General features: G+C 31.8%; 4 protein-coding genes across 7 annotated transcripts; 1 reads left to right on the top strand and 3 right to left on the bottom strand.

The window, feature by feature from the left end:
* Positions 1-4,033: 4,033 nt before the first annotated feature.
* Positions 4,034-4,731, bottom strand: LOC105128502 (ocs element-binding factor 1-like). Its single transcript, XM_011030217.1, has one exon. The coding sequence runs from the start codon at positions 4,708-4,710 to the stop codon at positions 4,222-4,224; it is 489 nt and encodes a 162-aa protein (XP_011028519.1). The 5' UTR covers positions 4,711-4,731; the 3' UTR covers positions 4,034-4,221.
* A 148-nt stretch (positions 4,732-4,879) lies between these two features.
* Positions 4,880-5,345, bottom strand: LOC105128494 (uncharacterized). Its single transcript, XM_011030205.1, has one exon. The coding sequence runs from the start codon at positions 5,023-5,025 to the stop codon at positions 4,900-4,902; it is 126 nt and encodes a 41-aa protein (XP_011028507.1). The 5' UTR covers positions 5,026-5,345; the 3' UTR covers positions 4,880-4,899.
* Positions 5,346-10,659: 5,314 nt separating this feature from the next.
* LOC105128472 (mitogen-activated protein kinase 7-like) lies at positions 10,660-14,297 on the bottom strand. 4 transcript variants are annotated; one of them, XM_011030185.1, is made up of 3 exons: positions 13,401-14,297; positions 12,890-13,316; positions 10,660-11,601 (listed from the first exon to the last, which is right to left on the bottom strand). In XM_011030185.1, the coding sequence occupies exons 2-3, from the start codon at positions 13,310-13,312 to the stop codon at positions 10,918-10,920; spliced, it is 1,107 nt and encodes a 368-aa protein (XP_011028487.1). In that variant the 5' UTR covers positions 13,313-13,316; positions 13,401-14,297; the 3' UTR covers positions 10,660-10,917. The 4 variants fall into 4 exon arrangements, with proteins under 4 accessions (XP_011028487.1, XP_011028495.1, XP_011028478.1 ...); XM_011030193.1 differs by having other exon boundaries at positions 14,165-14,297; XM_011030176.1 differs by having other exon boundaries at positions 13,534-14,296.
* Positions 14,298-20,413: 6,116 nt separating this feature from the next.
* Positions 20,414-23,553, top strand: LOC105128464 (transcription factor bHLH110-like). Its single transcript, XM_011030157.1, has 7 exons — positions 20,414-21,006; positions 21,431-22,028; positions 22,183-22,305; positions 22,397-22,462; positions 22,574-22,639; positions 22,777-22,836; positions 23,010-23,553. The coding sequence occupies exons 1-7, from the start codon at positions 20,864-20,866 to the stop codon at positions 23,124-23,126; spliced, it is 1,173 nt and encodes a 390-aa protein (XP_011028459.1). The 5' UTR covers positions 20,414-20,863; the 3' UTR covers positions 23,127-23,553.
* Positions 23,554-23,558: the final 5 nt, after the last annotated feature.

Raw genomic sequence — 23,558 nt, 5'->3', positions numbered from 1 at the left:
AAAAAAAAGGGAGATCAAAATTTAAATTTTACTATTTTTTGGGCCAAACCTATAAACTGTTTAGGGGAAGGCTAGAAAATAAATTACAAGGGTTGGGAACTTGGGGCTCCTACTAGCCCTCTTTCTCCGCCACTACCCGGATATGTGATCTTGAAGCCAACTAAACTGGACTACTATGATCTTCATAAGGACAAAAAATCCAAATGGTTAGCTCTTTTAGTCCTTTAGTGGGCTGTATATATATCAGATGCTTTCTCTTTGAGTTTTGATTCTAGGTGGTGATGCTTTCAAGAACAACATCATGACAAGGATGATGAAGACGATAATGACAACAACGACGTGGAATTTCATTATTTGTTTGCTGGGGAAGTCATTTTAATTTTTCTTCTTTAAAAAACAAACATTATACATATTATAGATGTAACCAACCAAGTTGATACATACATGTATCAATGCTATATTAATAGCATCACGATATCAAAGGAGATTTTTTGCAATTCCATGTATGAGCAGCGAATTACATCCAAGAGCAAGAAATGAAGACAAAAACAAAGAAGGATGGAAGAAATAAGCTAGTAGATGAGAAAGTGAGAGTATCAAGGGATGTTTAGGAGTGTAGTAGCGATAATTTTTTTTTAAATTTTATTTAAAATAATATTTTTTTATTTTTTTTTAAAATTATTTTTGTTATTAACATATCAAAACAATTAAAAAAACATAATTTTTTTTTTAAAAATCAATTTTTATATAAATGGCATTTGAAATGCAATTCTAAATACCCCTTACTAGTCCCTGTCGGAGCCTTCTTTCCTTTATCTTTCTTTTTTATTGAAAAAAAAAGTGTAGTAATGTCTTTCATGCACTTCAATTGTATATATATGGAATAGAAAGCATGTTTGAAAAGAACTCATCTAAACTAATATTTTGTACATGCAAGTATGCCAAAATATATATATAATGGAGGCATATTGGAGGATGTTTGATGGCATCATCTTTTTGTATATAATATATATAGCAGCACTCTCCTTGGAAGGAAGATGGTTGGTTTGGAAAGGACTTGTGCATCTTCTGAGGGTTGATTGCAAGCCTAACTTGTCCCGCTTGAGTTTCTTACCTCCCCCTTCATACAAAATGTAGTTTGTGGCATCATTTTTTTGTCAAAACCTACTTTGTTAATCGCAGTGAACTACCCTAGCAAGTGATGATAGGTACGTGTAATTAACTAACGAGCTAATTAAATGGGCTTTAATGTACCCAAAACCTCATCTGCAATCAATATATATATACATATATATATATATTAACTTATACTTTGAAACTTTATAGTTTATACAGATTGCAAAAGAATTTTGTCGAGCCTGGCCAAGCAATGTACTTCGACGACTAGAGGATTATCACCGTACACGCATCAAATGGCTCATTCTTTAATGCCACTAAATGCTAGCATCATGGGTTATCAACACACTGTATAAATAATGAGCTAATTTTTTGGAAACGTTTATAGAATGGGACTGGTTTATGATCCGGTCTGGTTCGGTTTGATTTGAATTAAAAAATTCAACTGAATCAAAAGTTGTAATTTCTAAAACCATTGACTGACCTAATCAAAAATCAATCAGTTCGTCTGAGTTGGGTTTTTTCTTAAAAGCCAGAAAAACCGATAACTCCCATAAAAGATAACTATGCGGAAGGAGAAGACACTAACAATAAAATAAAAAATACATATAACTAGGGCAGATCAAACAAACACCAACACCAGGTTTTGGATTACCTGGGAGTTCTGGTTATTGACATAAGCGAAAACTCAAAAAATCAATACCTTGTACTCTTAAATCCAACAATAAATATTATATAATCACAAGCAAGACTAATTCATTAGAAACAAAAACACTTTTACAAAGGACAGAAAAAAGAAACCAATCAAATAATTTATTGCTTTGAAATTTTAAAATGGAGATACATGGCCTTCAAATATAAATAGTTCATCCCCCTTCCTCAATTTTTTTTTTAATGATTTAAGACCTGCTCCAACTTCAATCCATCTTTTTTGACTTTGTTATGTATAAGCATAATATTTGACTTTGCATGAGAATGAAGAGAACAAGGGAAAGAGAGACTAGAAAAACAGGTCACAGGAAAGAGGGGGAGGGGGGAGGGAGAGGAGCGGCTGAAACAAAATCTTTAGGGTTAAAATGTTTTAAGTTTCAATTTATACATGTTTTGTATTAGCAGTTTTAGTTCGTTGAATCGGTTTTAGTTTTTTAAAATTAAAATTAAATCAAACCAAATAATTTATTTAGTTTTTAAAGTGGTTTCTTCAATTTTTTCTCTCGATTTGTTTTTTTAGTCAATTTTTTGAAGTTTCTTCAATTTAATTAGTTAGTCAGTGTTTTAGAGTACGCCTAATTTATAGTACTCTACTCTTAACTCTTATTAAAATTTAGGCGTATCACAATCTTCACAAAGTGACACTGGATCAAATATCATTTCTTTATGCATGCCCTAATAGCTAATAGGTAATCTTTTATTTGAAGACAATTATAATATAAATTATATCTTAAAATTTCATATAAAATTTTAAATTTTAAATTTTAAATTAAATTAATTTTTTACATAATATCAGAATTTTAATAATTAAACAATCATAAATTTGAATATCATTATTTATATTTATTTAATAAAAATTAAGTATAAAATAGTATAAATTTATGTAAATTTTAATTTTAAAATACTTTCACTTAAAAAATATATTAAAAATAATATAAACTATATTTTAAAATCAAACCTTAATATTTAAACTTTTGAATTTTTTTTGGCAGAACAATCAAACAAGGGGCAGATATTCTCTGCTAATACTGGATGTACGTACGCCTAATTGTTTGTGATTAACTATTCTACAGTGCACGTAGTCCAAAACTGATAGAATAATAGAACAAGAATCCAAGATAATGGTGTCCACTCAACCTGTTAAAGTAACAAGTAAGAGAGTTAATCACAAGTGGCAAGAACTTGTCGTTTTGAATTTTAATTTTTTTTTAATCATTTAACTACTGATTAAGTAATAAGAATTTAGAATTAAAAAATTTATTTTATCTATAATTTCGCCTTTAATTGCTTATATAATAACCAATAAAAAATTATATAATCATTAATTTTAGAATCATGAAATTAATTGTGGTATATAAAAGTTAAATATGATATTTATATTAATAAAAACAAATAAGAGGGTTAACGAATTATCAAATCTCCCAAATTATAAAATCTTAAATACTCAACGATCACAGGTTGATTATGCCACCGGTTATATATATCCCATTACCTCCTGTCTATAAAATTGATAATGTCACAGCTTCTCCCAGGAACTTCAAACAATTGAAACGTGTTTGATTTAATTGATGGAAGCTAATAAAAGTTAATAATCAAGTTGAATTTGCCCATATTTTTTATAGAAATAAAAATTAGCATTGCCAATATTCAAGGATCAATTGGCAAAAAAAAAAAAAAAAAGGGAGGAACCATCGTATGAAATTGACTGAAAATGAAGTAGATAATACCATTTGACTTTTCAACGCAAACACGCACAAGGAGAGAAAAAGGGGTTATCTCTCTCTAGTCTCTTCTAAAGTGGCAAGTTATCTTTAATCAAAGCCAGTATGTAGTTACGTAAACCAAGCCTGCTATGCCCTCTAGATGTGACTCCATAGTTCTCGAGGATTAGCATGGGATATATGTCCCAGAATTCGTGTAGATTGTGTATTTTAAAGATTTTTTTTAATATATATATATATATGAAAATATTAGCATTATTTTTTAAAATTTTATTTTTAATATACATGAAAATATTAGTATTATTTTTTAAAATTTTATTTTTAATATTATCATATCAAAACAATATACAAACGCTAACAAATATGAATTTTTAGACTAGGATCAAGCTACATTTGTCCGATTTATGATTCACCATGAACACTCTTCTTCTACATCAGCTTTCGAGCACATTTTACAAAGCTACATTTAGTGGTGAACAAACCAATAAGAGGTTATCCCTCCGATCATTACATTAATCAATTCAACATGACTAGTTACAATCTTTTCAAAATTAGATCCTGCTACAACCGTTACATCTTCTATTCATCATGGCAAGCACAAACACAACATCAAAAGAAAAGGGATAAAAACATAAACAGCATCAAGTACGGCCACACTCCCACATAAAAAATTTCAGTACATAACCATGTCCATGATGGGTTGATTCACGTGGGAATTAGCATTATTCCATGGATTCATGAAAAAGCCGTCACCAATCTGATGACTAGTCGCAGAAACAGAGGCAACAGCATCCTCGGGTTCAAAAAGACCATCGCTAAAGTTGGCATATTCAATAATTTCATTGAGAGAGTCCAATCTGTGGCTAAGCTCGGCCATTTGGGCTCTGAGGATAGAGTTCTCGGCTTCGATATTCATGTAAAGCTGAGAGATAGCATTCATCCTTGTCAGGATCTCATTATTTTCTCTCGCGAGCTGACCAAGTTGTCCCGTGAGGTCTTCCAGGTGTTTCTGTTTCCTCATTCTTGATCTTCTTGCAGATTCTCTATTGGATATCATCCTTTTACGCTTCCTTAGGTCCATAATCTGCCGCGGATCCTCTTCAGAACTTGAGTTCCTCAACATGGCTTTTGACCCTGAAGATGCCCCACTAGAGGAGGCCATTATATTTTTCCCTTAACAAATAAAAATAGTCCTAACAATAACAAGAAGAACAACAAAAATGTAATTAGCCCCGGACTATGCTTGATAAAAAGAGAAAGCTAGCACAGGACCAAGAAGATGACTATTTTCAAGTTGACTAAGATGCTAAAGGAAGATGGTTATATAGGGATTCAGAACGGGTGATGGAGTTCATGAGAAAACGTAGAACCAGTAGAGGAAAACAACAGAGAAAGATTGAACAAGGTGAGTCCTGCGTCTAAGAGTAGAGTTTATCATAAAACCAGAGAGGAGGATTTCACAGAGGACAGGAGTCATGAATACTTTGTACTCTCAAGCATCAAGAAAGGGACGTGTTAAGCATCAAAATAAAACAGTACATAAAACAAGAGAAAAATCAAAGAAATGTTGGAGACAAGCACAGATTTTGTGTATATTGTGAAGAAGCCGGTTTTTCTTCTTCTTTTTTGTGTGTGAGAGAGCGCAAAGCGAAGGCTTTATAACCTTATCAGGATCATCTAGAAGGGATGATGTATGATTACTGATAGAAAAGAAGGCTTCGGATTTTAAAACAAGGGAGATGAGGATAAGAAGGAAAGGAACTTTCTGGGGGTACTGGTAATGGAATTTATACACTGAATTGTACTTGGAAGAAATTATCTCGATTCTTCAGGGCATGTCCGTGAGTGTACGGTGGTTTACTTTTTAAAAGTTTTTTTTAATATATTTAAATAATATTTTTTAATTTTTTAAAAACTAATTTTAACATTAACAGGTCAACATAATTTAAAAATATATAAAAAATTAAATTTTATTAAAACTTCAGTATAAAAATTGCTATCTTGGAACGAGAGAGAGAAAATTGAGCAGTTGGTTTCAATGAAAGGTAGGAAAAAGTGAAAATAGTGGTAGTGGGCTTGCATTGCATCGCATGTTCATGCGCACGTGCGAAATTAAAGATAATTACAGGGTAACAATTTTGATCAGTTGAAGTCAATCATCAAAGATTATTTAAAAGCTTATAATTTATTTAAGGATGATAAACATAGTTTATTTTAAAGATCCGTGAACATTGAATTTCAAAGATTATGATTTGTTGGGTAGTTCTGTGAGTGTTTATCGATGATTCTCCTCAGTTTTGTTTTTGTATAAATCTTGTGTAAAATTTACTAATTATGTATTAGTTAAAAATTAATTTAAAAAATTAATTTTTTTGTATATTTTTATATTGTTTTAATGTGGTAATTTTTAAAAATAAAAAATATTATTTTAATTTATTTTTAAATTAAAAATAACCTATTACCTTAATAAAGCGGTAAGTTTTACTTCTGAATTAAATTAATCGTACTTGTTTATTTACTCTTAATTAATTTTGATTAATATCTTTTATACCTAAATACAACCAAGTGGCTTCATTTTTATTGGAGGAAGAGGGAGCTGTGGGTACAGTAATGTATCTTGTGGAATCCCTTAGCCGTACAGCGGCACATGCATGGTGTCAGACCTCTCACTGCTAGTGGCGTCCTTCACTTTTTTGAAGAAAAAAAGATAGGCAACTTGCTGCGGGATATTCCAGGCTGTTTTATTGTGCGGTGGTATAGTTGTTTTTTAATATTTTTTTATTTAAAGATATATTCAAAATAATATTTTTATTTAAAGTATATAAAAATTTTAAAAAAATTAATTTAAAACAAAAATATATAAAACATGAATTTAAACACGTTTCCAAATAGCATCTCTCGCGGACACCATTTTTTCAACTTGCGTGGGCTGCTGCGTCCATTTGAGATGTGGCGGGATGATATAAAGTAATTTTTTATTTAAAATTATATTAAAATAATATATATATATATATATATATATATATAAACAAATTAGATATAGTTACTGGAACTGAAACCAGCTGGCTGGTTCAATTCGGAAACAGCTGAATCGCATGTTGATTAAATTTGTATAAAAGTAAGGAAATCAAAGGATCTGGCAAAACTGTTTGAACAGGCTGGGTTTTTTAAATACCAGTTGAACCACCCGCAACCAGCTCTAATAAATACTCTTCAACACCGTAGGTAGTGTAATATCTAGTTGGAGATTATGATTTTATTCAATAATAGAAATAAATAAATTAATCATATAGGTGAGATTTTCCAATTGCATTAATTAATTAATTAATGGGTGATCTTAGGAAATATGTTGAGAAAACCCTTGTAAATCTCAATTTTCTTAATCCAATCACGTAAAAAGACTAATTATTTGTCCATCGAGAAACCTCTGTGCGCGCCCGCGCGTGTGTCTATGTATATATATATGTTTGGAAGTCAGTAGCTGGGGACTTGGAGGTGAAAGCAAGGGGAGTTAAGCAGGGTCCGGCACCGGGTTCCAGGCTACGGCAAATTTTTTTTCCCATTATTTAGTAATTAAGTATGAGAAAGTATTACATTTTTTTATTTTAAAGAGGTGAGCTTTTTTACAATAATTAAGTGTGAGTTTACTTTTATTTTCTTTACATTTATTATTGATTTTATATACTTAGATAAAAAAAAAATATAAAGTTATTTTAATATAAATCCTACAGTTAGTCAAAAACAGAAATAAAAAATATAAATTACAAGTAAAAATTTTCTTTAGAAAAATTGAAGCATAATCATTACTTAATTCATCTTTCATCAAACAAGACAAAGATATTTAAATTTAAAATCTTTTTTTTTTATTTTGAGATGTTTGCTAATAATTTGATGAGGTTTTGTTTTGAGATGTTTGCTAGTAATTTGATGAGGTTTTTTTTTTATATAATTCTAACATTTTTTTTTCAAATCTACTAATTCTACCCATTGTTTTTTGAATTCTTGTTATTGTAATTTTTTTAAAAATTAATTAGATTTATTTTATTGGTTTTTTTATTGTACTTTGATTTTTTTTTATGTTTTGTTTTTAGTAGAGTCATCAAAATTATTAATTTTTCTCACAATATATATTTTAATTTTAGGTTAAATTATAAACAAAATAAAAAAAAATATTTTTTTTCTTAAAAAAAATATCGATAACTCACAGTTTAATAAATCAACTCTAATATATAATATTGAAGTTATGGTTGAACAGCCTCAATATACTTTAATTTGCAAAGAATTTACGTTGATTAGTGAGCAACATCTTACTAAAATCAACATTACTTATTTAATTAGAAATCCAAGCAATCGTTCTTAAATTTAGGAATACCGAATTAATTAATAAAATAAAATTCACTTTCATAAATAATATTTTATTTTAGCTAATGTTTCTTATATACTTTCTATATTTATATTTGATATATATAAACACCAACAATATTAAAGTAAAGGATATATTATAAAAATAAAATTAATTTTATTATTTTGATTCAATTTGATATTACTCAAAACCTTATCATATACAAAAGTCATTATATATTTGTAGTAAGTTATTTGAATAAAACTAAATTATGCAAAGTTTTTTTTAACAACTCATGTATAATAAATTAAAATAAATATTATATCTTATTATATTAATTTTAGCTTTTCCTTGTAATTAATCCTAGTTATGCCCTTGATGGTAATAGTTATTTTTTAAAGTATATTTTATTTAGAAATACTTTCAAATAATATTTTTTAATTTTAAAAAATTATTTTAACATAAACATGTTAAAATAATCTAGCAATATTAAAAAAATATTAATTCTTTAAAAAATAAAATAAATTTTTTTAAATTTCTTTTAAAATGTGTCGTAAGAATCTTTATAGAATGTTTCATGGAAAAAACACTCCCGCTACAACTTGCTCTTGATCTTGTTCTTGGAGTATTATCCATTTTTTTTTTTTCCCATCATAATTGTTTCAAAATCCCCTGCCTCTTGCCCGTCAACTTGCAAGCAAATTTCCTGAATTTACTTGGATGGTTTTTCTAGTTTGGCGGCTCCCACCCAGCCATCCACTTGAGCTATCCTTGCGTGACGTGAGCTAATCAAATTGCCCTCTTGTTTTTTCTTTGCGGTAGCTTTTATTTTCAAGAATGCTTTTATTTGAAAAAACATGTTAAATTAATATTTCTTTTATACTTTTAATATATTGATATTAAAAATAAAAAATATTTTAATTTCGGATTGGGTGGGGGGTTAGGTTTTACTTGTCGATGGTGGCCTTGACTCTTTTGTAGTGGCGAGGGTAGGAATTGAACTTTTTATGTTTCTAGCATTGCTGCTTTATAGAGTGGGGACTCTCTGGTTAAATGCCAGTAGAAGATGGCGAGGGACTGCTGGTGGGCTAAAATCATTCCAAGATGTTAATGGATAAAGTCAGATTCTCATTAATTATTTGGGCAATAATATATACCAAAATATTAATCAACTTTAGGAATTAGATTTAGAAAAGTTTTAGTTTAGGGATCCAATTGAGAATTGGTGGATAGAAGGGGGACTAATTTGAGATTTCCCTTGTCCTCCTGCTTATCCACAATAAGTGAAACTGATGGCACAAAATTAGTATTTTTTTAGGAGTTATTTGTTCTAACACTTTATCTTTTAGGTTTAGTGGGTGAGTTCATGACTTTTGAACCATAGAGTAGGGGATAATGTTTTCCTATTAAATAATTATAATAAAAGAATTATATTTGTTAGGACTTGAATATTGCTTTAGTAAATTAAGCTGTATAATGCACAATTAATAAGTTCATTAATATATTTTTAGGGAAATTGATTATTAGGATTGCACCCCAGTTTGATATAAGTTCAATTCCATGGGGAGCTGGAACGAATGACCAACCCTCCATGATGTATGAGCTGAACATGGATTATAACTTGACCTGGAAGCCAAGCTTGGGTGAATAACATGTATGTTTTTGCCAAGTAAACAGTGCTTTTAATTATTATTTTTTTGTTTGAAATTAGTTTTTTTTAATCTTTTTATATAAAAATAAATTTTAAAAAATAATCATTTTTATATAAAAAATAAATTTTAAAAAATAAAAATATATTATTTTAATATATTTTCAAGTCATGTACTACAATAAAGTTAAATTTTAGTCATTTTAAGGCTTCTCTATGATGATTTAGAAGTGACGACTATTCCAATACTATAAGAAAGTTAAATTTTAAGGCTTCTATATGATGATTTAGAAGTGACGACTATTCCCTGGTATTACAAAAACAAGGGAGGGAAGTGATTTAGTTTAAATGCATGCATGAACAGCATAAAAAACTCGATTATGCTTGCAAATCTTGATCGAGTTTTTATCCAAAAAGACTCGAGGTTTATGCTTCATCGACGGCTAGTTGCCAAAGCAACACATGTTTAAGTTTAATAAGATTTCCAGACTGAGGCCTAGTATTTCTTATTAAAGGGTAGCGTTATGTAGGCCTATCTTGGCCAGGCCAGGCTTCAGGGACACAAGTAAATTGCCCTAGAGGAGTCTCTCCATGTGCAGACACCCGCAGATCAGTTCAAACTGCCCACTCACAAGTCCATTTCAGTTTGTTGAATTAGAGAGTCATTTCTGCTTTTCAAAATTTGTGATGCAAAGCTAGTTTTTGAAAAGAAAGGTGAGCCGAATTCGTTATGTTTGACGTTTTCCTGAGCACTCAAACAAGAAATAGCACATTTCCAAATGTTACAAGGTCAGAATTTGTGTTTAGAGGCGTGCCTTAACAGAGCCTAACTGTCTTGATGTCCCCTCACATCAGTGTTTTAAACAATTCCATCATTTCATAAGAATGTGCAGGACCAAGTGATGGTTGTCCATTAAAATTGGGTTGCTTCTAGTGCTGCAAGAGGTTGGCTTTCATTTTCACGTGCAGCATTCCAAATTACGAACTGAAAGAAAATTGTTTTGGGAGCAGGGAAGAAGATGAAGATGAATGGTAAAAATAGGGATATTACAAGTCAGAAGGTGAAAACTATGAAACCCATGGTCCCCGTCACCAGTTCTATACAGACATAAAAATATTGATGCATCAACATTATCGTATTATTCCAGATCAAGATGTCTACATTGCTCGATATATTTTATAGACCACAATAAATGATGGCATGCCAATTTACAATTTACAAGATGCCATAGTCCGGCTCTGAAACCCAAAACTGATAAACAAAATGTCCAAACAAAATCTTGGTAAATATCACGTACATTCTCTCAATGTCATGCTTCCAAGTGGAAATATTTAACTGATCTCACAGACACACTAGAAAAAGGATTTTGAAACATAATCTATCTATGAGCTAACACAGCTTCAGGGTGGTAATGAAGCATCTCATCCCATATCATCTCCCTAATCATATGTTCCCCAAGATTCTCATCCATGTCTAGATTGATAGGAACCTGTGCTGGTGGTTCGCGTCTTGGATCGTACAGCCCTGATATGTAAGGGTGTAGAAGTGCTTCTGTCACCGTAATTCTCTTACTAGGATCAAACACCAGCATCCTTTGCAACAAGTCTATGGCCAAAGGATCAGCATGAGGGTATAGGTGTGAGAGATGGGTTCCCCTTGTATAAGGAAGTGTTTTGATGTACCTCCTGGCTTTTGGGTTGTCGATGAACTCAAGATCAGTGTCCTTTTGGCTACCGAGGACACTGATAATTAGCTTCAGCTGGTTCAGACACTCTGTTCCAGGGAAGATAGGTTTGCGGCCAAGAATCTCAGCAAAGATACGCCCGACAGACCAGACATCAATGGATGTTCCATAATTGTCACAGCAGAGTAGCAGCTCAGGTGCACGATACCATCGGGTAACAACATACTCAGTCATGAACTGTTCATTGCCTCTGCTCGTTCGTGCCAGCCCAAAATCACATATCTTCAGGTCGCAGTTAGCATTGACAAGGAGATTTCCAGGCTTCAGGTCCCGATGAAGAATGTTGGCTGAGTGGAGATAATTCAGCCCACGTAGCAACTAAAATATTTTATGAAGATTAGATACTAGCAGAACAATATTGAGAAGAGAAGAAAAATTGATTGAAAATTAACTAGTTGTATGCATGGCATCGCATCTAATCATTATCCCAGATTATTATCACTGGTTATGCTATGTCAAAGCACAGCTATCAAGTTCAATCAGAAAGGAACATAAGCCATTGCCATTGTTTTGCCAAATTCATCATCATCTTCGCACAGTTTTGTGATTTGTTCATTAACAAATGAGTAACTCAGTTGAGTTTGCACCAGAGAAGCCAACAGGGAATGCAGAATGCGAGGCATTTCTTACTCGCAAAGAGAGCAAAACATGGGAATCACAGGAGGCCCTTGTTTTACTGTAAAATAAAGAGAGAATACCCTCACATCCTGCCTTGGCACCCAGTGAGTGTGAGTAAACATGAATCACAAAATTCTGCAGCATGAAAGATTTAAATCAATTTTGCTTGAACCATAGCTTCTCTCTCAAAATTTCATAAGATGATGAATCCAGTCACAACTATCATCACCGCCTCTACATATTTTAACTATTCACTATTTTTCTTGTGGATTCAAGTTTTTAACGGGCATGACACAGAGTAAACCAGAAAATCAAAGGACTGAAACTACAGATACTAAATATTATAGATGACTGGTCATTTATAGGTTTAAGTAAATTTGGTGGGTTGCATACCCCGCGAAATGGAGAATCAAAATCCATGATTAATGTCGACACCTTGGAACGCTGAGCATGACTCATCTAACAAGGCCATTGAATTGTTATGACACCTTAAAAAGCTGGGTCTGATAATGCCCCATGGTGTTAACCAAGATTAACAGGTGGTAACAAAGAATGTACGAGCATGCATTTTCTTCCAAAGTCTGACATCTATTGACTGGGGTAGAATTTTACAATTTAAAGACATGTACATACAACTCATAGACCAAAACTACCAAATATAACTACTATAGAATGGTCAGCTTCAGCTTAATCATTTTTCTCTGTGAACCATAAAATGATAATTGTTCACAATTGGAATGATTCTTTCTTAAACAAATTTGACTTTGTAACCATCTAATGCTGTTTTCACTAAGATATTAATCACCATCTCCTGGCACAACATGAAATTATAACATATAATTACAGAGATAAAATGCAGCCATAATTCCCAGTGAGAACACTTTCCGTCAGATACACAGTGCATATTAGCATGAAATTGACATCACAAGACGGGCTGAAAGAATGAGAAACTTTTATACTACTACCACTTGAGAGAGAGAGTATTTACCTGAAATATAAAATACTTGCAATGATCATTGGAAAGTGGTTGTGAGGACTTGATAATCTGATGCAAATCTGTATCCATGAGCTCATAAACCAAATACACATCCTTGAAACTTGTCCTCTGAATAGGCATCAAAACATCCTTCAGAGCAATTACATTCTCATGCCGGATATGTCTAAGAAGCTTCAACTCTCTGAGAGTCCTCAAAGCATCAATCTTGTTCTCAAACACATTATTGATTTTCTTGATGGCAACTTTCTCATTTGTTTCCCGATTAATCGAAGAGCAAACAACACCATAAGCCCCTTTACCTATAGGCTTAATTGGAACATACTTTGAATCAAGCTCAAATACAGTGTGCCACATTGAGTAATATTGCTTCCCGCTTGGCCTAATTCCATTTGGAGGCTCCACTAAAGTTGCCATTTCCCTGCAAATTGTCATTAAAAACTCTTAAAACTCTACAAAATCTCATCAACATTCACATAAAAGGAAAACCGATTCACTCACTTACCAATTAAAGCAAGATACATCTAATCAAATAAACAACTTGAAAAAAATTAAAGGCAAAAGAGCCTCAAAATGATCCAAAACGAGCCATAGCAAATATACAAACAAAGGCTTAAGAAAGGATGTGGAGTTGATACTTGCCGCAATCTTTGATCTTTTGAGATCACTTGGTTGCTTCTAACGTTATTCTCTGTGTCAAGTTGTCAACACTTCTTTACTTGCTAAAAATTTAATAAAAAAAGAACAGAACTCCCTCGTTTAACTGATTCCTCCAAGAAAAAAAAAAAGAGCAAATTCCAAAAGCAGCAAAGTCTTAAAACTTCCACCTCCAATTCTTGCTTAATCCCTCAAATAAACAAAACCCACCAAATCCTCCTCCAAAATCAAGCCAAGAATCACATGATCACAATCTAACCAAAACCCCAAAATCCTTTCTTTTTTCCCTCTACGCACAACCAAATCTCAAAACTCTCAAAACCCAGAAACCACTCTGCCTTCAAATAAGAAGCCTTTAAAGAAAAGCAAAATATTTTCCGTAATTCACCAGGATTGGAGCTGGAGATTATTTTCCATAATTCACCAGGATTGGAACTGGAGATCTTATCTATATAGTAGAAGTGATAAAAACTGATCTGATCTAACGGGGTTTTGTATGATACTCTATCTTGTCAGGATTAGACCAAGGGGGGAGGGCAGTGGTGAAAGACGTGAGGTGACACAAAAAAGACAGGTACAACGTAATTTGCTTTGGGTTTTAGGAAACTTCACCTCTCACTTCATGCACTAACAAAAATGCAGATATATTTGCGATCAGTTGACGGCTTAAGTTTGGCTCCGGCTCCGGCTCTGGCTCCTCCGTGTCTTTTCTATTTTATATTGAAAAAGAAAGACTAGGTCTAAAGGGTAACGTCTAAATTTATTTTCATTTGACAACAAGTTTCCCAAATTTGTTTTACAAAGAGTTGGAGACTTTATAATTGAGAATCATCTAAATAATTTTCTGATAGTTTATACTTTTAATATTATATTTTTCTGTTTTTAATGATGATCCCACTATTAAAAGCAAAAACAACAAAAACAAAAATACATTTAATAAAATTTTATTTCTTATAGACTTTGAATTGACTAATTTATTTTTTAGCCATTAAATTGACATTTTAAGATCAAGATTTTGACTTCAAATTAGATGAATTATTTTATTAATAAAATTAACTCAGAGTTAATTTATATATTATAATTTCATCTAAATATAAAAAAGATATCCCTATTATAAAATTAAATAGAAGTAATTTTTAATGAGATTTATTCTAATTATTTTTATCTTAATCAACATAAAAATTTTAAATTAACCTTAAATATAGATTTTAACTATCCGAATATTATTTTGAACCATGTACAAGAAAATAAATTCTAAAATACCTTAAAATCCAATATGTTTCTTGTTTAAAAAATAATAAAAATATCAAATAACCATCACAAATACATTTTTCTTTCACTAGGAGCAACATCTTATTTCAATTGGTCAAATGGGAGATTTGAGGAAAATGACTAAGAAATATTAAGCTAAGTAAGCTGATGAGTGAGCCAAGCTTAAGAACCCAAAATATATACAATATAGCTCATGGCCAAAAGGGCTCTCATAGGGATAGGCATGGTTTTGAACGTGGAAGGATATGCCTTTGTTATTGTAATTGGTAATATTTGCCTTTGCTTTTCGTTTAATCAATTACATGATTAAAATTTAAAAATTGTGAATTTTTACAGATTAACTAACTCTTTTATATATAAAAAACTTATTACGACTCTCCTCTGCTGTTGTGTGTGCATAAGTAAACGTCTCTAGCCACCACGTGGAAAGCAGCCAGCGTAGCCGGCTGGCTTTCCTTAATTTGCCAATAGGACCCAACTCCAGCATTTTATTCATTTTTCCATTCTAATAATGCCTTGGGTGGATTGGATTGGATTGGATTCATTAGGCAATTAGTATCTAAAATGCAAATAAAAAGTGAAATGACACAGAAGTAAGAAGTTTTGGAAAAATAGTATACTTTCAGATGTAGTGATTGGATACATTGAAGATTTGAAGATGTAGTGATTGGATTCATTGAAAAAAATTTAATTGATACTATAATTTAATTAAACTTATGAAGGTTATTTTGTTAAATCGGTCAACTAGTTCATAAAAAAAATCACATAATTATTAAAATTAGAGCTTCAGGATGAGATTTTTTAATTCTAAAGATTTAATAATTGGAATAGCGATAAAAGAAACAACTTTTAGAAACTTTTGTAAACATTTAAGCGCGATCCAATGATCATATTAAAAGTTACGGTTTTTTTCAGCCATAATTCTGGATTGACGCTTAGATCTCTTCCTAAGCTTAAACATATTCTATTAGTTCACAAATAAATCTGCTAGACTATTCATGTAATCTGTTAAGAGTAAATCCTCGTATAGTTATAGTAGACCAACATCTAACTGTCTAGAATCACCTATGAAAACTACTGTGTAAATAATAATTTTTAAAAGTTTTTTTTTTAGTCTACAGGTTGGATAAAATATATATTATTACTTATAAAAAATTATTTGAATGAAAAAATTTATAAAATTATGATTTTTATGTAAAATGATAGACAAGTTATATAATTATATCCAACTAGCATACAAGTTGGTAGTTGTTAGCATTTTAAAAGTGCAACATGTTTAAATATCGTTATTTTAAAGTGTGATTAGGCTTAAAAATAACGACAATTAGTAAATATCATGTTTCAGAAGCGTAACATGATGAAAGTATACTATTTCACTAAATTTTTTTCATAAAATATTATTCTGTCAAAACTTTTAATTTACCGTGTTAATTTAAAAAATGATTTGGATTCACTGGGTTCAAAGTTACTATTACAAATGTTTCCTGTTGTCTTCCATGAGTATATAAATATGTTTGATATTACGATACAAATGTAGTTTTTAAAAGTGTATTTTACTTAAAAATATATTAAAATAATTTTTTCAGATATTTTTTTATTCTTTACATCAGCATATAAAAATAATTAAAAAAAATTAAAAAATCAATTTAATATTTTTTCAAGTAAAACACATTTTTAAAATACATTATAACATGTTCTTGTGAGTTCAACTTTAAAATATTTGAACCACTTTTTTATCTAATCTAAATCATAAATTAAATTACATAAAATTTATTTTGATATGATTCGGTTTACTTAATAAATTATAGAACACTCTAAATAATTGGTAAAAACATGATTTAATTTTGAAAAATCCGATCTTTTTCTAGACATGTTCATGATAAAACCCTACCACAATTGAACTCTTTTTATCAAATAAAATCCTTAAACACCGAAAATAATGAGTTTTACATTTTAGTTTTTTTTTTAATTTGACAATTTTGTTATTGTTCCAAAACTAATTTTATTTAATTACGCTATAGAAATATTAAATTGAAAGAAAAAAGGGTTCATGAGCTCCATTAGAAAATCCCAAATGTTTTATTATAGAAGATAATTGAGTGGTGGAAATAAAAGTATGTATAGTGAGAAATCAGGAGAGTAAAATGTTTTGTATTGTAAAATACTTCCAGTTGCTATCTGTTCTTTTGTACAATATATCCCTTTATTTTTTCAGAAAATATTAATTCAAAACAATGTTGTTTTTTTTTTTTTTAAATATCATAGAGCGAAATTAATTTGAATTAAAAAAAAATATCATAGAGCGAAATTAATTTGAATTAGTCTAGATTAATCTATACAATTCAAGAATAGAGGGAGACAGGGTTTTATTATATATCTATGATTACAACAGGAAGCAGTGCAACGGCAGATGACGTGTGATCTTCATCCTGATAAACTTTCCCCTCTATAATTAATTAAGCAGTATTCAGAAACAGCACATTGAATGGGCCACACAATGTGGGTTGGCCCGAGCCCACAAAGAGATTAAAATAAAAAAATAATAATTTGTGGCTGCTGGGATTCGAGCCCGGGTCTCCCCGGCCACAACGTGGAATCCTCACCACTAAACTACAGCCACTTTACGTTCTTTCATTCGCTACATTATATATAAATAATATAAAATACTATGAACCTTAGCCATTAGTTACATTGCACCACTGCGTCAAATTGTGAAACAGCTACGTATGCTGCTGGGGTAGATCTGTGGGAGTAAAACCAAATAATGTGATAATTAAGTGCGAAGCTTCTGTAACACAGAGGGGGCTACGGGCAATCTCTGAACGAGAACCACCAATGACTGTCACTGTCGTATATGCAAGGTGAGGGTATGGTTTTCTGTAAAAGACTGGTGAAGTCTACTGGAAAATAATGAACAAACATAAACAATGATATTTGGAACGAGAAACAAAGAGATTATGGTCCACAGTAATACAGGATTTCCCTTACCTAAGCTAAAAAAAAACCCAAGGGAGCATATATTCTTTGGCTTCAATCTTGTTGCCCTGTCTTCTTTCAAACATCTTTACCTTTTCAGTATGTTACTTCCTAATTTAACTCTTTTTTTTTTCTTTTTCTTTTTATGATGCAACAAGGTTAAAGCAATTTCTACTTCTTTCTTTTATTTTACAATACAAAGGAGTTCTTAATTCCCAAATAACATGCTTCTCCACTTGCGTGGAGTTCAACGCCACATGCATTGTTGTTTTTATCTTATTTAGTTACATCTATAGAAACTTGAATCATATCTTACATTGAGCTCAAAATTGTTATGGATAATATTTATTTATTCATATACACATCAAAATCTGTACATAATCAACTGTTTATCTAGGATACCGATCAAAAATTCAATATTAATTTTCTTTTTAAAAGAATTCTCCGATCTAAATATTTTTTATGAGAGCTTTATTTTTATTATATTAAAATAAAATTATATGTTATATGTTATATTTATAGTAAATCATATTTCATTCAAGAAAATTTAATTTAGTAACAGAAATTTTAACTATTCAAGAAGTATTAATAATTTTTTTAATATCCTTTATAGTACCGGACGACACTCACGCGTGCATATATATATATAGAAGTACTAGCAAAATAAAAGGGGCTAATGAAACAAATTCTTGGGAATGGAAGTCGGCAATAACTGGAAAAGGGTCACGGCCAGTAGACCATGGCAGCAACTTTGATGTTCCCCCATTTTCTTTTTGTTACATAGAAATGGCATGTTAATATGTGTATACATGTGTTTTATAATGTTAGAACTGTTTTTAGTAATGTCGAAGCATAATGCATCCAACGTGGATTCCGACTGGGTGCCTAAGTGTATGCAAGTGGATTAGACAGACTAGGTTCTCTCAGTTTGATTATAAAATTCCAGCTGACCTGGCTAGAGCATACATCCTGTTGGCTTCTTGGAATCCCAATGGGCTTGCAATAGTTGGAAAGGAATTTGCATAATGTGATTTATATGCTGTTTCTTTATTTTTACATAAAGAATCCAGTGTCGATTCAAATGATTGTTTTTGCGGTGCTTATTTAATATTATTTTTTTAAAATATTTTTAAAAAAAATTAAAAATTAAAATTTTTTATTTTGATTTAAATTAAAATATTTTTAATATTTTTGAATTATTTTAATATGTTGATATTAAAAATAATTTTTTAAAAATAAAAAATCATTTTATTATATTTTAAAATGAAAAATACTCTAAAAAGTAATCGCAATTATAATCTCAAGTATAATAAAATAAAAAAATAACGCAGCTTGATATTTTATAGAAAAATATTGGCACTAATTATACATAAATTAAGTTCAACACTCATTTTATTAACATATATTATTATTGTGGAGAATAGTAATCATTTGATTGTTATATACTAGGAAATTAAAGTTCGTCCATGTTATTTCAAAGAAGAAAAGAGGGTGAAGCTTCGTACTTGAACATGGGGAATAGATAAAAAAAGACTAAAATAAAAAGGAATAAAAAGACTGGAGAGGAGCAGGCCGGAAAAGTGTAGGAAATGAAGGGAAGGCAGCGACAAACTTGCCCATAATGTAATGTAAATCTCACGTATTCCCGATCACCTTTCCCCCCCTAGGCTCACTTTTCTCTGGTGCTCTTGGATTACCTCCAGGCCTCTTATTATTTGTTAATCAAGAACCATTATTATATTTAGCACCACCAGAGACTTTAATTATTTCTGATCCCTCTACATGACAGATATATAAATTAATGAACATTAGGGTTTCATACTCATCAACGCTTCTGCTTCCTTCCATGGTTTTAACACAATGGTTAATTATCAAATGGTAGCATTTTACAGGATTATGATTTCCTAAAATTAATCCCAGTTCTTTTCTAGTACTTTTTTTAAAGAAATGATAAAAAAAACATTATTTTAATATATTTCTAAATAAAAAACAGAAAGCACATTAAGATTAACTAAAGAATGAAAGCAAGCAAACCCTCACTAGCTAATCATAGGTTTAATAAGCCCAGAAAGTATTAGCAAGGGGTTTTTCTTCAATGACTATGACTTACCATGATTTCTGTAACTAAAATTACACATATAAAAGTCCTTCACTTACATTTTCAGCAACAAAAATAACGAAGTCACTAATGCCTCAAGAGTCATGGTAAGAATCTCAATTTAAGCCACTTCATTCCTTCGTCTCTCTGCTCAAGCTAGCTAGCCTCGAGCAGATTTCAACAGGCCCAAAGCCCCCGCACTTATCCTTCATTCTATTTGTGCTACGAAACCTGTTATAAAATCGCCAGAGCCAATACACCCCATCCTTCATTCTATTTGTGTTACGAAACCTGTTATAAAATCGCCAGAGCTGCATCTCTGTATTGAATCCCTTTCCCTCTTCTCAGTGGGATCAGAGGCCTGCTCTTCATGTTTGTGGCAGACCCTCTTTTTCATTAGATATATTATTGAATAATAAAAAATAAAATTAATGACTATATATGCACTAAACAAAAGCTGCCATAGAATCTTAGTTTTTCTTGCCTAAGTTTTGCTATTACACAAGTGGGGAGAATAAATATTGCGAGTTTCAGGTTTGCCATTATTTCCCCCTACCTTTAGGACCTTTGCTTGCCTTTCGCCAAAACAAGGGCAGATTATTGTCAAGCATTAGAGTACCCTTTCTCATGCTCGCTATGTATCCAGAGAGTGCCGAAACCTTCATCTAAATACTATTTTAGAGCAAAGTCAAGCTGTACAAAGTTTCTTCTTTGGAGTGACGAACAAGATAGGGAAACCTCAGAGAGAGAAGAAAGACATGGTTTTTGATTTCTTTGATATGCATGCTACTTTGAAGTTGAGACCAGGAAGTGAGGAGAGAATATAACTGAGGAAAATAGGCAAGTAAAGGTAAGAAAAGAGGTTTTTGTGGGTGATTCTTTCAGCAGAAAGTGAGAGGTTATGAAATCATCCCAGTTAATTTATTAGGCTTTTCAATGGATTTTCAAGTCTAAGAAGTTACATAATGGAGCCTGGAAATCTCCACCTCCAGCATCAGTTTCAAGAACAGTTTACAGGATATTATTCTTCTTTTTCATCACAACCTGCTGAGTACAGTAAGGTTTCGAGCATCAGTGACCTGAACCCAGAAGCTGCAGACATAATTTTGTAAGTATATTTCTCCTCTCGCGGTAGAATTCTACTCGTTTATTCTGTTTCGATACTCTACGAAACACAGATATAAGCTTCTATATATATTTTATGGATTTTAAAGAAATATAGAATCATTTTTTAAATGATGGCTAGCTACTTCCTCTAGAAACTTGAGGCTTTCTCCTAGGTTTCATGCAGCAGCTTTTGATTTCTGGAATAGGGACTTGAAAAGGAAGAAATTAGGTTGGTCACTGAAAGTTAGGCAAGCTTCAACTTTATTTGCCAACTGGTTCACCTTATTAATCTTCGAAAGGCGTTTTCTTTGATATTGCAGTTGATTTTCTAGGGTTTGTGAGCATGCAGGTAATCAGAACCTAGGATGATGTTACTCAAAAAAGTATTTATCATAATCATTTGTTTCTCTAACATGATCATGCAGAAATATTAGAAGTAATACCCACAACAACTATCTAACTGACTGCATCCCGAATTCAAGTGTGTCTTTGCCAACTGTTTCCATGACTCAAGGATTGAGTTTCTGCCACGCATCTAGTTTCAACCAACAATCTGCAGCCGGTGAATTGCTTCTGGGAAAGACCAAAGAAGAGTTCCCAGGCTCTTTTTGCAATCTGAGTGACATGATGCACACTAGCTCTAATGTAGAGGAAACAGATTTTATGTCATCAAAATACAAACACCAAAATTCTCATGATCTAGGTGAAAATCAATGGTCTCCCAACAGCTTTTCTTCTCTTCGACATATTTTTTATTCTAATGCCCAAAATGCAGAAAATCTGCAGAATCTATCTGCTTGTAGAAGATATAATTTTAGCCATATCTTGCCAACTATCAATATCTCAAAGTCAGATTTGTGTTCTTCATTAGTATCAAGTTCTTTGGACTTGAACTTACAAACCATGGATCTCTTATCAACAAGTACTTATGATGGTGACACCAGTTCTAGCCAGTCTTCAGAAAATACTCACATTCATTTCACGCGAGAACTTAAAGATGGCCCTTCAAATAGCTACAACAAAGTGGGTGTCTTCTCTACTTCATGATCTTATTAATTTCAGTATAGTTATGCCAATTGTGCCTTCACTAGTAATACCCCACGCATCGTTCCATTACTAGCGATACACCTCATTTCCAAAGCTATTCAACTGAAAAAAGGTCTTCTTTATTGTGAAGACATCAACATTTGAAGATGGATATGGGAGAAAAAAGAGACCCAGCAGTGTTTCTCAGTTAAATAACTTCCTTGCTGAAGCTAAGAAGAATCGGCCCGCGCCATCATCCTGCCCAACTCTGAAGGTGATGATTTAAAGCAGTAGTAATTTAACCTTGATCAATTCAGTTTCCATTTTAAAATCTAGTATAAATGTGGAATTGGGTTTTTAACTAGGTCAGGAAGGAGAAACTAGGGGACAGGATTGCTGCTCTTCAGAGGCTGGTGGCGCCTTATGGCAAGGTAATTGTTAAATATTAACCTGGCTTATTCTCCTGCTAAGGAATGTCTAAAGAAATACATTACAATATCAATATGACCATGGGTTTTTTTTGGGAACTTTGTAACTTGCAGACAGATACTGCCTCTGTATTGACAGAAGCGATTGGGTACATACAATTTCTGCATGACCAAGTGCAGGTGATTTATCGCTCTTCAAGTTTCAGTTCATAGTATAAACTTTCAAGCTGATAACATACTTCCTCTCTTAACTCAGCCTGATAAAATGGTGGAGTTTGTTCTTATTATTAACTTTATTTAGTCCTTGATGCCAACAGACAATGAGCGTACCGTATATGAAGTCATCAAACATCAAGCCAGCTAGAACAGCGCAAGCGGTAAGACACACTTCTCCTCGTAACTGCACGTACCTTATTAGATCATAAATGGCATCTACTCTCCATTGTACCAAACTTATCTAATCTTTTTTCAAAGGAAAGGGCTGCGAACCATTATAATTATTTGATTCTATTAATTTTTTATATGATCAATATCAATCTATTTTTATCAGTGTTCAAGTGAGGAAGATGGGAAGGGACAACAAAAGAGAGATCTTAGAAGCAGAGGCTTATGCCTTGTGCCCCTATCTTGTGTATCGTTCTTTAACACTTGCGATGGCGGCATCTAAAGATCCCCAAGGAAAGAATTGAAGGTGGCATATGAGAAGGAAGTTTGATGACTTCATGATGGGCTCAAGGCTGCAATAAAGAAAGGCTCTCCATGTGAAATGTTTAGTTTTAGTAATGCAACTACTGTGATTCATATATGGAGCGAACAAGTATTTCTTCTATCAGATTGTTCCTCGTAAATCCGCTTCCCTTTCAACTAATTGGAAGCCTACCTTAGTTTGATATTATTTGTGAGTCAAGGACAAATGAATCTCTGAATATCTAAGTAATTCTTCAAGGTATTGATACCAAGCATATTTGGTCTCAGAGGTCATGCTTGCCTAGCTTTTGTGTCAGACTGTTCTTCATAACAGAGCAAATGCTTAAAAGGATATTGAAGTCTTACATGGTATAAACAGGGAAGGGATATTCTTTTCCCTTTGGTCACTCAC

Source organism: Populus euphratica, unplaced genomic scaffold, assembly GCF_000495115.2.
Source record: "Populus euphratica unplaced genomic scaffold, PopEup_1.0 scaffold2.1, whole genome shotgun sequence".
NCBI classification, from domain to species: Eukaryota; Viridiplantae; Streptophyta; class Magnoliopsida; order Malpighiales; family Salicaceae; genus Populus; species Populus euphratica.
This window is presented reverse-complemented; position numbering and strand designations above follow the sequence as displayed.

Excerpts from the sequence above, each read along its gene's own strand:
- LOC105128502 (XM_011030217.1), bottom strand. The coding sequence starts at position 4,710 with ATGGCCTCCTCTAGTGGGGCATCTTCAGGGTCAAAAGCCATGTTGAGG.
- LOC105128464 (XM_011030157.1), top strand. The coding sequence starts at position 20,864 with ATGGAGCCTGGAAATCTCCACCTCCAGCATCAGTTTCAAGAACAGTTT. Across the intron at positions 22,640-22,776 it reads TTCTGCATGACCAAGTGCAG|ACAATGAGCGTACCGTATAT; the intron begins GTGATTTATCGC and ends TGATGCCAACAG. Across the intron at positions 22,837-23,009 it reads CAGCTAGAACAGCGCAAGCG|TGTTCAAGTGAGGAAGATGG; the intron begins GTAAGACACACT and ends TATTTTTATCAG.
- LOC105128494 (XM_011030205.1), bottom strand. The coding sequence starts at position 5,025 with ATGACTCCTGTCCTCTGTGAAATCCTCCTCTCTGGTTTTATGATAAAC.
- LOC105128472 (XM_011030185.1), bottom strand. The coding sequence starts at position 13,312 with ATGGCAACTTTAGTGGAGCCTCCAAATGGAATTAGGCCAAGCGGGAAG. Across the intron at positions 11,602-12,889 it reads GCAAGTATTTTATATTTCAG|TTGCTACGTGGGCTGAATTA; the intron begins GTAAATACTCTC and ends AAAATATTTTAG.